Source organism: Myodes glareolus, chromosome 9, assembly GCF_982192425.1.
Source record: "Myodes glareolus chromosome 9, mMyoGla1.1, whole genome shotgun sequence".
Taxonomy (NCBI): Eukaryota; Metazoa; Chordata; class Mammalia; order Rodentia; family Cricetidae; genus Myodes; species Myodes glareolus.
This window is the reverse complement of record NC_142034.1, coordinates 49,782,132-49,800,895: the sequence shown is the minus strand read 5'-3', so window position 1 is coordinate 49,800,895 and position 18,764 is coordinate 49,782,132. Positions and strand designations below refer to the sequence as shown.

At 37.7% G+C, this 18,764-nt stretch overlaps 1 protein-coding gene across 1 annotated transcript; it reads right to left on the bottom strand.

Moving 5' to 3' along the window:
- Positions 1-5,188: 5,188 nt before the first annotated feature.
- LOC125403080 (olfactory receptor 1468-like) lies at positions 5,189-6,136 on the bottom strand. The gene has a single exon (XM_048438260.3). It carries the CDS (start codon positions 6,134-6,136, stop codon positions 5,189-5,191), a length of 948 nt encoding a protein of 315 aa, XP_048294217.3.
- Positions 6,137-18,764: the final 12,628 nt, after the last annotated feature.

Here is an 18,764-nt window from a genome sequence, read left to right as displayed (position 1 = left end):
TTGTGTAAGGTAGAGGCAGGTGAATCTTTGTGTGTTTGAGGCCACCCTTAAGTGAGTTCTAGGACAGCCAGGTCTACATAGGGAAACTCTGCCTATTTTTTTTTTAAAAAATTGGAAAGAAAAAAAAGTGAAAGGGAGGTTAAGAGTAGGAGAACACATTAGAAAAAGGTTGCGTTGGAAATATTTTGAAGCTTTGGGGCATCCTAGAACAAAGAAACATCATTTATTTGTATTTGAATATTATAGTGTGGTCAATACAGAAATTTGAATAAAATAATAAAATCTTGAAAAAAGTGGGAATCAATCTACTTCAAGACTCAATTATACAATTCTCAAACATATACTCAAAGGTCTCTCTGTCCTAGAACAAAGACAATTTCTCAACTATGTTCAGTGTGGGTTTATTCATTATAGCTAGAATATTGAAACAACCTAGACGCTCTGTAATTGAAGAAGGGATAAAGAAAAAATGCTATACATTTACACAATGGGGAATTACTCAGTTGTTGAAAAATGGCATTATCAAATTTGCATACAAATTGTAACAACAAGAAAAATTTATCTGGAATGAAGGAACGCAGATTCAGAAATCAAATAGGGTATGTATTCACTTATAAGTGGAATTTAACTATTTAGTAAATGATAATCAAGTCACAATACACAGATCCAGAGAAATTGTGGGAAGATGAACGCTATAAGGGCAAAGCTAGGATCTTTCTGGGAAGAGAAAATGCAATAGATTATGGGGGTAGAGTGGGGACATGTATATCATGAGGGATCATGTGTGGGAGGAGGAATAGAGAGAGACAGTGCAGGGATAGATAGTCGGAAATTGCATGTAGTTAAAAGGCAATGTGGAATCCCAGTGCAGTGGAATCGTCCTGGAATCTGTGAAAACTAGGACTCCCAATAATGGGGAATAGAGTCAGAACTAGCCACATTTTCCAGTCAGGCAACATTTGCCATGGTGGGATTTTATTACAGTTGATTGATTTGTTAGCCTAAGAATCTCCATAGCAATCTGCAAACAACTCAGGTTGAGGCTACAACAGATTTAGTTCTCTTATAACTGACAACAGAGCCCCAAATGCAGGAGACAATATACACATAGTTGATTAAACATAGAGAGGTTGAACTATTAGGGGCTTGGAGCCTTCCAGTCTCGCTGGAAAAGGAAAATACTCTTCAGGCTTTGAAAAGTGAAGCCTGGATACCAACCCAACCACAAAACCCTCACCTACAATCTGTCCTGCCTATAAGGTGTACTAGCAATGGTGGTCCAGAACTTGTGGGAGTTTAAGCCAACGGAAGTTTGGCTTAAGTTGAGGTCCACTCTACAACAGAAAGTCAATGACCTGTACAGGCTGGATGACAAGAAACCAGGGACTAAATAGCCCAAAAAACTAGGGTAGAACAACAAACAACTAGGTAAACATTAATTAAATGATTCCTAATGATACCCTATTATACTTACAGATAAATGCCATGTCCACTTGTGATTAGGGAGATTTTATTGTGCAGCAGATTGGAGTAGTTACAGAAATCAAAAGTCAGACAGTCTGTAGAGAGAGTCTAAATTGGAGGGCTTGGAAGTGAAATTAATAAAAACTCAGGGTCAGAAATTGGGGTTCAACCTGAAGACCCCAAACACAAAAACATCCAGCCACTGGCTCTACTTCAGTCTGTAATGGTGATCCTGCTTCCAGGAATCTCAGAATGATACTGTGTATTAGAGCTATTTTCCCTCATTTTTATATTACTCTCTAGGACTGGGATTAAAGTCCTACACAACTGAGATTAAAAGAATTCACCACCTGATTTCTATGGCAAATAGTGTAGCTATTGGGATTAAAGTTGCATGTCATTATGGCTACAGAAATTAAAGGTGTGTGTTACCATAATCTGTGCTGTAAGATTGACATGTGGGATTATTTTATTTTCAGAACTTCAGGCAATCATTACTTATTAAAATACAATTGAAATGCCACTACAGGTCCCCATCAGTTTTTTATCCTTTGGATATCAGGGAACCCTGTGTGGGGGCGGGGTACAGAAAAGATTGGAGTCGTCAAAGGGGATGGTGCATACTAGAAGAAGAGGACACACTAAATCAACAAAACAGGGCTCAAAGAGACTGAAATTGCAAGCACAGGGCCAGCATGGGTCTGTACCAGGTCCTCTGCACATGTATTAGGGCTGTTAGTTTGATATTTTTGGGGGACTACAACAATGAGAGCTGGTATATCTCTAACTATTTTGTCTGCTTGTGGATGATTTCCTTCTATTGGGATTGCCTTGTCCAGCCTCGATATGAGGGCTTTCACCTTGTCTTTCTGTATCTTTTTTTGTCACATCTAGTTGTTGTCTCTTGAAGATCTGCACCTTTCTGAAGAGGAAATGAAAGGGGAGTGCATCTGGGGAAGAATGGATGAGCTAAGGGTGGTAGAAGGAAGGAAACTGTGGTTTGGATGTATCTTATGAGAAAATCTATTTTCATTTCTTTTTAATTTTTTATTAATCTATTCTTTAATATATTAAATCTTGACAATAGTTTTTCATTCCTCCTCTCCACTCAGACTCTTCTCCCTCCCCACTCTCAATCTGTTTATCTTATTTTTCCCTTCATAAAATTGTAGATCTTCCACAGATATCAACCAAACATGACATAACATGTTTCAATAAGACTAGAAAACTCCCCTCAAATTAAGGCTAAATGAGGCAAGACTGTAGGAGGATAATGGTTCCAAAGTAGTCAAAAGTATCAGAAACAATGGCCCCTTCTCCCTCCACTAGGAGTCTCATTAAACACAATGTTATATCACTATAACGTATATGTAGAGGACCTAGGTTAGACCCAAGCAGACTCCCTGGTTGTCAATTAGTTACAGTGAGACACTATGGGTTCATGCTGATTCTGTGTGTTTTCTTGTGTCTTTGACCATTATGGCTCCCACAATTTCTCCTCCCCTCCTTCCATTGGATTCAATCCTCAGCAAAAGAATGAATAAAAAGTGGGGCATTTATATAATGGAGTATTACTTAGCAGTAAACAAAATACTATTATAAAATTTGTAGTCAGATATCTCCAGGATTGTAATGGGTCTTAATAATAAAAACTTAGAGTCTGACATCAGGGTAAATGCTGAAATATCAGAGAAGTAAAGGAGCCAGCCAATAGAGAGAACCTTTATCTTTACCAAATCCCCAGACCAAAGTAGGAAAGATACTGTCTTCACAAATTCTCAGACTGAGTGCAATGCACTCCTGTCTCCTCCTGCCTCATATTCCTCTCTCTGCCCAACCATATCCCCTCCTGTCTCCACCTCCTTCTTGCTGGAATTAAAAGCATGTGACTCCCAAGTATTGGGATAAAAGTTGTGAGCCACCTGACTCTGTTTCTTTTTGAGACTGGATCAATCAAGTGAAGCTCAGTGTAGCTTTGAACTCACTCACAAAGATCCATCTGCCTCTCTGTCCTGAGTAATGGGATTAAAGGTGCTTGCCATCACTGCCTGGCCTCTATGGCTGGCTAGTAGCTTGCACTCTGATCTTATGGCACACTTTATTTGTTAGATTACAAACAAAATATCACCACAGACAAATGGGTGTAACTAGAAAAAAATCAATTTGGGTAAGGTAACCAAGACCCAGAAAGACAAACATGGTATGTACTCACTTGTAAGTAGATATTAACTGTGTCTTAGTGTTTCTATTGCTGTGATGAAATACCATGACCACAGAAACCATTATAAAGGAAAACATTTAATTGGGGTAGCTTATACTTTCAGAATTTTAGTTCATTAAGCTCATGGTGGAACAGGGCAGCTCACAGACAGACATGCTACTGGAGAAGGAGGTGAGATATTCACACTGTAGTCAGCAGACATCAGGATGGGAACTGTAACATTGGGCAAAGCTTGAAAATAGGAGACCCGACAGTGCCACACTTCTTCCAACATGGCCACACCTACTCTAACAAGTCCATATATCCTAATAATGACATTCCCTTTAGGATCTATTTTCTTTCAAACCAGCAAAAACTGTCAAGTAATGAACAATCATGCTACAACCCACAGATTCAGGGAAACCAAGTTACAAGGATGTTTCAAGGGCAGACGCATGGTCTCCCTTGGACAGAGAAATATAATAGATTTTGAGGGTGAACTGAGTGTAGGTGGGGATGGGAAAATGTGGGAGGGGTATGGAGAGAGATTGTACTGGGAGGAAAAATTGGAACTGGGGACAATTCAGTAGCAGGGTAGAAACACAGTGCAGTGGAAATTCCTGGAATCAATTAGGGTGATGCTAGCTAAGATTCCTAGTAATAGAGGACATGGAGTCTGAACCAGCCATCTCCTAAGACTTAGAGTTAAGGGATTGGGACACTAAACTAACTACAAAATTTTTGACCTATAATTTTTTCTTTTTTTTTTCAAAGATTTATTTATTTATTTTGTATACAGTATTCTGCCTACATTCATGCTTGTATGTCAGAAGAAGGCACCAGATCTCATTACAGATGGTTGTAAGTCACCATGTGGTTGCTGAGAATTGAACTTGGGACCTTTAGAGGAGCAGGCAGTGCTCTTAACCACTGAGCCATCTCTCCATCCCACCTATAATTTTTTTCTGCCAACGAGATGTGCCATGGTAAATTGGCACAGAATAAATGGGAATGACTAACAGTAAGTGGTCCAGTCTAAGACCCATATTATGAGAGGAACCATACTGTAGACATTCAGAAGGAAGAGAAACCAGAAGCCAAATGACCTATGAGAGAACAAAACAGGTCAGAAAAAAGTAAATAAAATGAGGCCTAATGCGTCAGTTAGACTCCATCAAACAACTGATGAAAATAAATGCAGAGACCCACAGATAAACATTAGAGAAAATGCAGAAAAAAATCTGTTTTTAATTAGAAAAGAAATCTGAGAGATGAAATATTGATATAACAGTGACTCTTATCGAATGCTTTCTAGAACCACACTTGGAAGACAGTGGATAATATCAGTGAGTAACAAAGATCCACTTCCCTAACTGAACTACTTTGCAAAACTCCCTATTGCAATTGAAATTATTATGGAGTATGGTCTATGATGTGGGTTCAATTGTAGGGATACATATTAGTAGCAATATTAGTATCAATATATTTTCTGGATGAAATTAAGTAAAAGTCACAGTAATGCCATTATAAAGAGATTTTCTTCTTGCAAAGAACACTTATCAGGGCTTTTTTCATATCTCTGTTCCTCAGGCTGTAGATGAAGGGGTTCAGCATGGGAGTCACCACTGTGTACATCAAGGCTATCACAGTCTCTTTCACAGTAGAGTTGTTAGCTGATGGGCATAAGTAGACACCAATGACTGTCCCATAGAACAGTGAGACCACAGACAGGTGGGAGCCACAGGTGGAGAAGACCTTGTGGATAACCCGAGCAGATGAAACCTTTAGGATGGAGCAGACAATTTGTATGTAGGACACAATTATGAGTGAGAATGGGATGACAATAAAGGGCCCTGCCAAGACAAATATCATTAGTTCATTAATAAAAATGTCAGAGCAGGCCAACTTGAGCAGAGCAGATATGTCACAGAAAAAGTGGGGGATTATGTTGTCCTCACAGAAAGACAATCTATCCAAGAGTAATGTGTGCAACATGGAATGCAGCATGTTAAATACACAGGACAGCACTACCAGACACACACAGAGCTTGGGGCTCATGATGCTAGTATAATGAAGGGGGAAGCAGATGGCCACATAGCGGTCATAGGCCATGACCACAAGTAGGAAGTTTTCCATGTTTGCAAAAAACATGAAAAAGTACATTTGTGTCAGACAATTTACATAGGAGATGGATGAATCCTGGCTCTGCATATTCTTTAACATTTTTGGTATTGTGACAGAGGTAAAACAGAGGTCAGAGAAGGACAAATTACTGAGAAAGAAGTACATGGGTGTGTGGAGATGGGAGTCCAGTAGAATGAGGATAATGATGATGAGGTTCCCCATGATTGTGGTGAGGTACATGGCCAGGAACAGGGCAAAGAACAGGTGTTGATGCTCTGGGGGGATGGGCAGGCCCCGGAGGATAAAAGAAGAGATGACAGTTTGGTTTTTCATTATCATTCTTATCATCCAGTATCCTACACAGAAAATATTAGGACCATTTCAAATTTTAAAAAATATGAACTATATTATGGATATATTTCTACAAAAACAGATCTGACAATGATTATAGTGACTATATCCTCTAACTCCAAATGTCTGTAATCATTACAATCATCAATGATTTTTTTCTCAACTTTTTCTTAACCTGATTCTATCTCTCAACTTTTCCTATAAAAATCTATGGACTTTCTACTGAGAGTCAGACGTACTAATGCTTCTCTCTCCTTCTACCTGCTCAACAGTTGTTTGTTCATTTGTAATTTGCTGTGTGTTGTTTTGTATATTGATGCTATTGAAAAGCTTATAAATTTTGTCATCATAATTTTCTATAAGTTTCAATTAAACACACATATTCCAGTGTGTTAGATTATCATTTCAAACTCAGATGTCTATTCATTAACAATCTTCTTTCCTATGTATGTGTGACAGGCATCAGGAATTCAAAATCTACAAGAGAAATTCATGTCTTTCCCTTCTTGTCTTCCAAATAATTCTTCATTCTCCTACCTCTCCAATTTCTTATTGGATAGTAAAAGAAATTCCAGTTTATGTCATGAATATCTGAAGTTAACCCCTTTATTTTTCCTTACCTTGAACTATTGTCACATATTATACAGAGTCCCCCCTTCATTCTCCTGCTATTTTATCAATTCCATTCTGTGTGATTATATCCATATATTAAAGACACATCTTGTCTCTTCTGGAACATATAAGTAGATTTAATTCATATCCATATTCTTATGTATCTTGATCCTTCTCTTCTCTTTCAACATGCTTCATTTACACATTTAACAGAGGAGTTCCATCATCTCTTGTCTGATTTATTCTTCACATTATCACTGTTGCTCTGAGGATGAGGAAAAAGCTCCTATCAGGTACAAAAACATTGCTTAATTATCTCAAATATTCAGTGGTATATCCCCCTACGTTCTTACAGCCACACTTGAATTTCTCTTTTCATCAATGCTGGGGTTAAAATTCTTCTCTCCCCCAATTTAGAGTTGCTCATCTAGTTTATTATCACTTCCTTCCATGTTCTCCCCCTTCATTTTGTTTATCAGCATTCACATGTAAAGGTTATTAGTTATCAAATACATGACTAAATTTATCTCCCCATACCAAGGAGGACATTCATCTTTGTCCCTGAGCATTCTATATGTATCCAATGCTCCTATTGTTTTAATCACTGCCTCAAGTGATTAAATCACTTGATTAAATCATATCAAATTGTAATCTACATGCACTAGAGGTCTTATATGGCTTCATACTCTTTGTTTATTTAAAAATCTTTCATAATCTCTAACTAGTGCCAGTACCTGTCATAACATATAACTTTGGCTAGTGAAATTTTTTTGTCTGGTTCTCAAGCTGATATGTATTTCTTCAACTTCAATGGTAGAAAATTCCTATTTCAATTGAAAAATTGACAAGTTTGTATTAAATTTTACATGCTATAATGAACATCAGAGATTTAATGTGGCATATATGCAGCATTAGGTCTATTCATTTGCATTACTCTTCCATAATACTGATAACTACAAGTCATATACATATGCTTTAATGCACAAATGTCCTTGACCTTGGCAAACAAAACAAATAAGATAAAAAATTTTATCAACTATAAAAAAGAAAGAACAAAGTCACTTTGAAATTTTCACCTAAGTTATTCCTCAGTTGACTATTCTCTATGTGATGGTTAATTTACACATCAAATGTGTTAAGCCCAATACCAATTTTGGACATATGATTGTTGGTAATAATATATTCTATAAATGTCATTAAAACCGGCAGATCTTGTGTAAAAAACTAAAACTTCATAACATGAGCTTCTTTCAGTCAGATGAATGAATTAGGGGAAGAGGACAATACACTACAGAAAAACTTTGCACTTTTACCTTAGATAGAAGTCTATAACCTCTACTCTTCTCAGACTCCCCAATATTCTAGACAGTTTTCAAATGTCACCTTATCAGTTGTTAATCTATGCAGTCAGTATACCAAGTAACCATACACACACACGCACACGCACGCGCACACACACACAAGACTTGCCTCAAACATGCAGCACCCCTGACTCTTTCCTAAACACCAGGATTACAGGTGTGTGTCACCAACTCCATTTCTGTTTCTCCTAGAAGTTGATAGTACATTTGTGTTATGGAGGCTTGTGTACATAGATCACAGTCCAGAGAAATCGCCATCAGCTGTTACCAATGATGGACTAATGAAGTACATATCTTACTTAGATTTTAAGCCCACCATCCTCAAGTTAAACAGCACCTAGAAATAGCAAAGGTTATATTTCTAATAGTTGGTACAGCTGAATATGATTTTGAACTATGTAGAATAAATGGTTTTCATTATAGAAATATCATTTTACATGAGCACCTATATATCAAAGTCTTCTTTGATAGACTGCACTTAGGAATGATCACAGGTTTTAGGAAACCACCAAAGCAGAGATTTGCGAACTTGTTCAGATTGAATCGATAATCATCTTGGGTATGGCATTGTTTAAAGTTTGTTAAGACCCCACAGTGAAAAATATAGTAAAGCACTGAGCAGCAGAACAGTGAACTCCATCTCACAGTACTACTTTTGGATTGAAGTGTTAAGGTTTTGAGAGAAAATTACATAATGAGTAATTGTAATGAAGCCATCAACACTAAAGCTGTTATATGATGATCTTGAAAAACAAACGGTGTGATAAATTCTTGGAAGACAGTGAAAAGAAGAATGCTACTGTACCTGGAAAACTGTTCCTGCATGGCACTCAAAATTTATGTGGATTGGCAGCAAGACAATAGTCTATTTTTCTGAATGTACCCAACTATGCTACTGCTGAATCAAAGCTTCAGGTTCAGGATCCTGATCACCTTTATTCTATTTTCATTTACAGGGACTAGTGGCCTCTCTACTCATCACCTATCTGCTAATCCCTTCTCACATCCCTCAGTGACCATTTCTGGGCCTTGGGGGCCCTGCACCCCTTAGGAGTCCAGATACTGTATAACTCATTAAAGATCTGCATCTTTAATTACCCACTTCTTTCCTTGAACAGATTTACCTCAGAGATCTCTAGTGGTGACCAATTATAGTCAATGATCACTCCTTCCTACACTAAGGGGGATGTAGAATTTAAAGAACAACAACAAACAAAATGAATAAACATATGCATGATGTGGGTTTCCCCTCTGTATGCTATGAATATGTCTTATTACCATTGGTTAATAAAGAAGCTACTTTGGCCTATGACAGAACACCATTTAGGTAGGCAAGAAAACTAAACCAAATGCAGACAGAAAAAAGGCGGGGTCAGGCAGATGCCATATAACTATAGAAGGAGAAAGACACCAGAAACTTACCAGCAAGCCACAGCCTCATGGCAATGCACAGGTTACTATTAATGTGTTAATTTAAGATTCAAAAGCTAACTAGAAATCTGCCTGAGCTATTGGTGAGACAGTGCTGTAATTAATATAGTTTCTATGTGATTATTTGTGTCTTGGCAGCCAGGAAAAAAGAAACCATGGATAGTTTTGAAAGTTTTAGTTGCGATCCTAACCTTTAATGGCAGTGCCATCTCCCCAGCCCATCCTACAGTAGTTTTTAGTGGGATAAAACTGTAGAAAATCACACACTATCATGGCTTCCAAATAAAGCATGCCAACTCAACATGACTGAGTACATGAAAAAGGATTTAGAACATATACACAATATTCTGGAAAAATTTAAACTTCATCAGCCAACATTCTATAAGTGTCAAAAAAGGGCAGTAATATGGTGTTTTTTTTTCTTTACAGTTTTTGGGTCCAGCCACACATATCCCAAATACTCACACATGGAAGCTTATTCTTAATTATAAATGCCCTGGCTTAGCTCGTTTATGCTATCTTATCTTAACCTAAATTATTCCGTCAACCTTTTGCCTCAGGGCTTTTCCCTTTTCTATTCCTGTGTACATTTTTTCCCTTCTAACTCTGTGTCTGTCTGTGTAGCTGGGTGACTAGACCCTAAATTCTTCTTTATTCACTCTCTTTCCTTGATATAGCTTCCTTTTCCTCCCAGAATTCTCCTTCTATTTATTCTCTCTACCTGCCAGCCTTGCCTATTTTTTCTACTGCCTTACTATTAGCTGTTCAGTTCTTTATTAGACCATTAGGTCTTTTATACAAGCACAGTAACACAAGTTCACAGAATTAAACAAATGCAGCAAAAATAACATGCCTTAAGATAATATTCTACAGCTATATGAACATGGTAAGCAGGTGGCATATTTAATGCTACCTCAAGTCAATAGAAAAACAGTCCATGTTCTTATGCCTGTTTAGTCATTTGATCTTACCTGTGAAAACCATAATAGTACCTGTTACCACCATTACCTCAACCCCTCTCTATATAAGTGAGATAACTTCCTAATGCCCTGGTCTATGAGATCATCATGATCATGCAGCCATTGATAGCATTCTAATTGCTTCATTTATTGTGGTCCTGAACTTGGCAGACATCTGTTTGATGATGTTCTGTCCATGATTTTGAAACACAAATTTCCAACTCTGGGGAATCTTGATCCTTATTGGTTTAATGTTATTGGGCTCCTAGAGATGAGTAACTAGTTTTTGAATGTGAAAATAGTAAGTGGGATCTAATAATGTATCCAGTATTTTAGACAGAGTGTTGCCTTCTCTGGATGTGTAGAACATTCATATTTTGCCTGCTAATCTATTGGTTTCAGTTACTCCAAAAAGAATGATGTGTCTACTCTTTGTATTTTAATTAATATGAGAAGCAAAAGTGGTTTTATGGTGGGGTCAAGTTCTATTCAATCATTCCTAGGGATTGTGATATTCACTTGTATATAACTTCAAACTCTATTACAGAGCTACAGTATTGAAAACAGCTTGGTATTGGCATAAAAACAGAGAAGTCGACCTATGGAATCGAATAGAAGACCCGGATATTAACCCACAAACCTGTGAATACCTTATTTTCAACAAGGGAGCTAAAACTATACAATGGAAGAAAGAAACCATCTTCAACAAATGGTGTTGGCATAACTAAATGTCAACATGTAGAAGAATGAAAATAGATCCATATCTATCACCACGCACAAAACTCAAGTCCAAATTTATTAAAGACCTCAATATCAATCTGAACACACTGAACCTGATAGAAGCGAAAGTGGGAAGTACTCTACAACACATGGGCACAGGAGACCACTTCCTATGTATAACCCCAGCAGCACAGACTTTAAGAGCAACATTGAATAAATGGGACCTCCTGAAACTTGTATATGGATAATTACAAAGGTTTATTATTTTCAGTGTCTTTAACTGACTGGAGAGATTCCCATTTATCTTTTTTATTTATGTTCTATTCACAATATCCAGAAACAGAAAAGTACAGATATCTTCAACTTATGGATAATGAAAATATGATACATGTATGCTATGGAATTTTATTCAGTTCTACAGTGGCAACTTTTTAAATTAGGTTGTTTGTTTACTTGGTGTTTTAGTTTTGCATATTCTAAATTTTAATGGCCTGTGGCATGTATAGCTGGTAATTGTTTCCTCCCAATCTATATACTACTTCCAGTTAGTTTTATTCAAGTACTTTATTGAATAGATATGGGGAGAGTCGACAGCCTTGACTTGTTCCTGATTTTCATGAAATTGCTTTGAGTTTCCATTTAGTTTGATGTTGTCTGTTGGCTTGCTGTATCTTGCTTTTTTATGTTTAGGAATATTCCTTGCATCACTGATCTCTCCAAGTCCTTTATCATGAAGGGGTATTGGATTTTCACAAAGGCATTGACGGCCTCCAATGAGATGATCATGTGATTTTTTTCTTTCAGTTTGTTGATGTGGTGGATTACATTAACAGATTTCTGTATATTTAACCAAACCTGCATTTCTTGGATGAAGCCTACTTGGTTGGTCATAGTGGATGATTTTTTTGATGTGTTATTGGATTCAGTTTGCCAATTTTTTATATATTGAATATTTTTGCATCAATGTTCATGAGGGAGATTGTTTCTTTGTTGCATTTTTGTGTGGTTTGGGTATCAGGGTAACTGTAACATTGTGAAAGGAATTTGGTAATGTTTTTTTCTGTTTCCATTATGTGGAACAATTTGAAGTGTATTGGAATTAGTTCTTTTTTTGTTTAGAAGATGTTTAATGACTGCTTCTATTTCCTTAGGGATTATAGGGTTTTTTTAAATTTTGTATCTAGTCTTTATTTGATTTTTGTATATGGAACCTATCAAAAAAGTTGTTCATTTCCTTTGAATTTTCCAATTTTGCGGAATACAAAGTGAGGTGTTATTATGATGGGTCTATCTTTGTATGTTACTTGCCCTTTTTCCTTTGCAGCTTTTATTATTTTTTATTCTGTATTTTTGAATTTCGATCATTGTCTGACAAGAGAATTTTATACAGAGGTACAGTATATTTTGTATTCTTTAAGCTTCTTGTATCTTCATAGGCATTTCCTTCTTTAGGATGGGAAAGTTTTCTTCTTTGATTTTGTCAAATGTATTTTCTGAGCTTTTGAGCTGGTATTCTTTTCTTTCTTGTATCCCTATTAATATTAAGTTTGGTTTATAAATGGTGTCCCAAATTTCCTGGATGATTTGTGTTATTACTTTGTTGACTTTGATTTTTCCTTTGACCAATAAATCTATTTTCTCTACTATATTTTCAATGCCTGAAAATTTCTCTTCCCATCTTTTTTATTCTGTTGGTTATTATTGAATTAGTAGTTCCTTTTTCATTCATTTACCCATATTTACTATTTCCAGGTTTCCCTCGATTTGTCTTTTCTTTATTGCCTCTTTCAATTTTTAATCTTTGAACTGTTTCGTTTACTCTTTTGATTGTTTTTTCTTGGTTTTCTTTAAGAGATTTATTGATTTATCCCGATTTTTTGTTTGTCCTTTCCCCATTTCTTTAAAGGAATTTTTCATTTCCGCTTTAAGGGTCTCTATTATCTTCATGAATTTATTTTCAAGGTCATTTTTTTGTTTCTTCTGAGTTGGAATATTCAGGTCTTCCTGCTGTAAGACTACTTGGTTCTGGTGGTGCTGTATTGCTCTTTAGGGTGTTGAATATATTCTTACATTGTTGTCTAACCATCTCTACTCCAGTCAGTGCAGTCAGTGTCTTTTCCTCTTGGTTTCATTGTTTCAGTCAGTGTCTATGTCTCAGAGATCATCTCTTGGATATATTGGTGCAGTCACTGTCTGTGTCTCACGGATCTGCTCTTGGTTCAATCTGTTCAATCATAGTCTGTGTCTCCAAGAGCCACTGAGGTCTTTGGAGATGGGTGGGTTTGGGGGTGGTGTGGGACTTGTAGGTCATAGGGTCCAATAGATGAACTGGAACAGCCTGCCTGCAGGAGGCCTGCCCTTGTGGCTGAAGTGGGTGGGCGAGGGGCCTGGGATTTTGCCCTGGAACCTGGTACCTAGAGCCTGAGCTGTCCAACTGAGGTGCTGGTCACTCACTTTTTGGCCTGCCCTGTGCAGTTGTATTCATTGTCTCAGAGAGCCTCTAAGGTCATGGGGATGGGTGAATTGTTTAGTGGAGTGTGACATGTAGATTTCAGGGTCTGACTGGGAGGTGTTGAAGCATCCAGTCTGCAGGAGGCTTGCCCACTGACTAGCTAGTATGGCTAAGATGGGTGGGGAGGGTCCCAGGCTTTTGTCCTGGTACCTAGGGCCTAAGGATTGGGTTGTCTAGCTGGGAAGTTAGTTACTCACTTCTTGGTCTGTTCTGCACATGTTCAGTCTGTGTCAGAGAGCTGTTCAGAACACGGGAAAGGGATGGGTTTGGGGGAAGAGTGAGACTTGTAGATTCCAAGGCCTGAAAGGTGGTGCTGGCCAGTCTGCCTGCAAGAGCCTTGCTTTTGTGGCTGAGACAGGTTGATGAGGTTTACAGCATTTTCCTCCAGGATCTAGGACCTAGACATAGGGCTGAGACTAGTCTGAGAGGCTGGTCATTTACCTCTTGTTCATTCTGTGCAGTTATAATCTGTGTCTCAGGGAGTCACTGAAGATTCAGGGGGTGGGTGGGTTTGGGGTTAGAGTGAGACCTGTAAATTGTCAGGTCCATTGGGAGGTGCTGGGGTGAGGAGGTCAGTGTATTACCCTGGAACCTAGGGCCTAAGGACTGGGTTGTCCAGCTGAGAAGCTCTCCTAGTCTGCTCTCACATTTTGATTTTCAAAACTGTATAATATAAATTAAAGACATAAATATTAAAAAATACCATTTTTCCAGATTTTAAGCTTAACTTTGCTAAGATGTTATCTCTTCAAATACTGATTTTGATAGTCAGTGAAATAACAATCACAATTCCAACACAAATATTTGTATACAAATTGATTGTATGCTTTAAAAATTAACATGTGAGGCAACTAAAACTTTATATTTTTATGTTTTCATGGTTATTCCTCTTTATTGAAAATATATTTTCATACAATATATACTGACTATATGATTTCCCCTCCATCTCCAACCAGATCCTTCTCATCCATTCATCTCCATATACTATTTCTCAATCTTTTTAGGAAACAAACAGGGAAGACTGAAAAAGACTCCTCCCTAAAAAGTACAAGAAACACATGGATATACATAAAACCCATATAAACATGCAATCAATGACCATAATATATAAGCAATAGACCAATAAGTTTAAAATGCCCTTACAAAGCATTATGACAGAAAATAATCTCAAAAAACTGTCATTGAGTTTGACTTAGCTGTCTACACCTGGGCAAGGGACCTGCCTTTATGTGCCTTTTTTTGCTCAGTGAGACTCTTTTGGAAAAAATGATTTTTTCCTTTGTGAATAGTCATTTGGAATTAGCTTCTAGATTAAGGATGTGAGATCATTTTTACTTCTCTTTCTCAGTGCTGGGACCCCAGTTTGGATGTGTGCAGGCCCAGAGCATGCAATCACAGTCTCTGAGAGTTTATACGTGCATCAGTCCTGTTGTGTCTCGAAGGCATTTCTTTCTTGGTGTTTTCAACTGTTCACAGACTCTTACAATTTTTCCTCTTCCTCTTTCAAAAATATCCTTGAGCCATGAGGAGAGGGGTTTGATGGAAACATCCTTTTTAAGACTGGGTAATTAGTAGGTCTCCAAATCCCTGCATATTTCCCAGTTTTGCATCTCTGAAATTGTTTCTATTGATTACAGGAGGAGGCTTCCCTGATGATGGCTGAGCATTATACTTAACTATGGATATAAATGAATGTTGTGAAGAATGATTATATTCCTACATTCCTTAGTAGTGTCAGGCATGAGATCTATGTCATGAATAGGGCCTTAAAAATCAATCAGATTATGGTTTGTTACTTCCACAAGTTTTGTGCCACTGTCACACCAGAGTATCTTATAAGCAGATAGACTCTGTCGGAAAAGGGTTTATATGATAAGTTGGTGTTTACTTTTCTTCTCTGTTAGTACCTCTGTTAGTATATTAGCATGAATATATTCAGTAGGTTTTTTATGAGTTATCATAAGAAGTCATTTATTTGTTTCATTGTTTCATTTATTTATTTATTTATAAAAATTTCCACTTCCTCCCCTCCTCCCAATACCCTCCCACTTCCCCCACTCCCTCTCCTCCTCCCTCTCCAGTACTAAGAGCAGTCAGGGTTTTCTGTCCTGTGAGAAGTCCAAGTTCCTCCCTCTTCCCTCCAGGTCTAGGAAGGTGAGTATCCAAACAGACAAGGCTCCCACAAGGCCAGTCCATGCAGTACAATCAAAATCCAGTACCATTGTCCTTGGCTTCTCAGTCAGCCCTCATTGTCAGCCACATTCAGAGAGTCCAGTTTGATCACATGCTCCATCAGTCCCAGTCCAGTTGGCCTTGGTGAGCTCTTACTAGATCAGTCCCATTGTCTCAGTGGGTGGACGCACCCCTCGAGGTCCTGACTTCCTTGCTCATGTTCTCCCTCCTTCTGCTCCTCATTTGGACCTTGGGAGCTCAGTCCAGTACTCCAATGTGGGTCTCTGTCTCTATCTCCATCCATCGCCAGATGAAGGTTCTATGGTGATATGTAAGATATTCATCAGTGTGGCTATAGGATGAAGCCAGTTCAGGCACCCTCTCCTCTGCTGCCCACGGAACTAGTTGAGGAAATCCCCTTGGACACCTGAGACCCCCTCTAGAGCCAAGACTCTAGTCAACCCTAAAATGGCTCCCTTGGTTAGGATAACTTCTTCCCTGCTCCCATATCCACCCTTCCTACATCTCAATTATCCCATTTCCACATGCTCTCCCCAATCCTCCCCTTCTCCCTTCTCTCTCCCCATCTCCCCTTCTCCCCAATTCACCCCTATTCCCCTGCTCAACTTTTGCCCGGCGATCTTGTTAACTTCTAATATCCCAGAGGATAAATATATGTTTTTCTTTGGGTTCGCCTTCTTATTTAGCTTCTCTAGGATCACAAATTATAGGCTCAATGTCCTTTGTTTATGGCTAGAATCCACTAATGAGTGAGTAGATACCAAACTGATCATTTTGGGTCTGGGTTACCTCACTCAGTAAAGTGTTTTCTATTTCCATCCATTTGCATGCAAAGTTCAATATATCATTGATTTTTTACGGCTGAGTAGAACTCTAAAGTGTATATGTGCCACACCTTCTTTATCCATTCTTCTATTGAGGGGCACCTGGGTTGTTTCCAGGTTGTGGCTATTACAAATAGTGCTACTATGAACATAGTTGAACAAATGCTTTTGTAGTATGATAGGGCATCACTTGGGTTTATTCACCAGAGTGGAATTGCTCAATCATGAGGTAGGTTGACTCCCAGTTTCCTGAGAAACTGCCACAGTGTTTTATTCATTGTTGCTCTTATTCCTTGTGCTACTGGGGTTATACGTAGGAAGTGGTCTCCTGTGCCTATGTGTTGCAGACTACATCCCACTTTCTCTTCTATCAGGTTCAGTGTGGTTGGATTTATATTGAGGTCTTTAATCCATTTGGACTTGAGTTTTGTGCATGGTGATAGATATGGATCTATTTTCATTCTTCTACAGGTTGATATCCAGTTATGTCAGCACCGTTTGTTAAACATGCTTTCTTTCTTCCATTGTTTAATTTTAGCTTCTTTGTCAAAAATCAGGCAATTCTACCAAAAGCAATCTATAGATTCAATGCAAGCCCCATCAAAACCCCAACAAATTTCTTCTCAGACCTTTAAAAAAACAATAATCAACTTTATATGGAAAAACAAAAAACCCAAGAGAGTCAAAACAATCCATACAATAAAAGTACTTCCAGAGGCCTTACCATCCCTGACATCAAACTCTATTACAGAGCTACAGTAATGAAAACAGCTTGTTATTGGCATAAAAACAGAGATGTTGACCAATGGACTCAAATCGAAGAACTGATCCTTGTATCCCCAGTCTCTCCAACACCTTTATCATAAATGGGTGTTGAATTTTGTCAAATGCTTTTTCAGCATCTAGTGAGATGATCATATGGTTTTTTCTTTCAGTTTATTTATATGATGGATTACATTGATAGATTTGCGTATGTTGAACCAGCCCTGCATCTCTGGAATGAAGCCGACTTGATCATAATGGATAATTTTTCTAATGTGCTCTTGGATTCGGTTTGCCAGTATTTTATTGAGAATTTTCGCGTCGATGTTCATGAGTGAGATTGGCCTGTAATTCTCTTTCTTGGTTGTGTCTTTGTGAGGTTTTGGTATTAGGGTAACTGTAGCTTCATAAAAGGAGTTAGGCAATGACTCTTCTGTTTCTATATTGTGGAATACGTTAAGGAGTATAGGTATTAGCTCTTCCTGGAAGTTCTGGTAGAATTCTGCATTGAAACCATCTGGTCCTGGGCTTTTTTTGGTAGGGAGATTTTTGATAACAGCTTCTAATTCTTCGCGACTAACAGGTCTATTTAGATTGTTCACCTGTTCTTGGTTCAACTTTGGTATATGGTATTAATAAACAAGCCTATGAACACCTGATTTTCGACAAAAAAAGTTAAAATTATACAATGGAAGAAAGAAAACATATTTAACAAATGGTGCTGGCATAACTGGATGACCCTAGGCTTTTTAGGTGGGGTGGAAGACTTTTGATGACTGTTTCATTACTTTATGGGTTATAGGTCTATTTAAATTGTTTATTTGAGCATGATTTAGTCTAGTATATGGTACTTATCCAAAAAATTACCAATTTCTTTTAGGTTTTCCAAGTTTGTGGAGTACCATTTTTTTATGTAAGACCTAATAATTCTTCAAATTTCCTCAGTGTCCTTTAGGTTCCCCATTTCTTTTCTGATTTTGTTAAATTGATATTTTTCTCTCTACCTTCTTGTTAGTTTCTCATAAGGGTTTGTATATCTTTTTGATTTTCTTGAAGAACCAACTCTTCATTTCATTGTTTGTTTGCATTGTTTTCTTTGTTTCTATTTTATGGATTTCAGCCCTCAATTTAATTATTTACTGTTGTCTGTACTTTTTGTATGCTTCTTTTCTTCTAGAATTTTCAGATGTGAGGTTAAGTCACTTTTGTGAGGTTTCTCCAGGTTCTTTATGTAGACACTTAGTGCTATAA

What these genes read in the sequence shown, in the direction of transcription:
- LOC125403080 (XM_048438260.3), bottom strand. Translation starts at nt 6,136, where the DNA reads ATGATAAGAATGATAATGAAAAACCAAACTGTCATCTCTTCTTTTATC.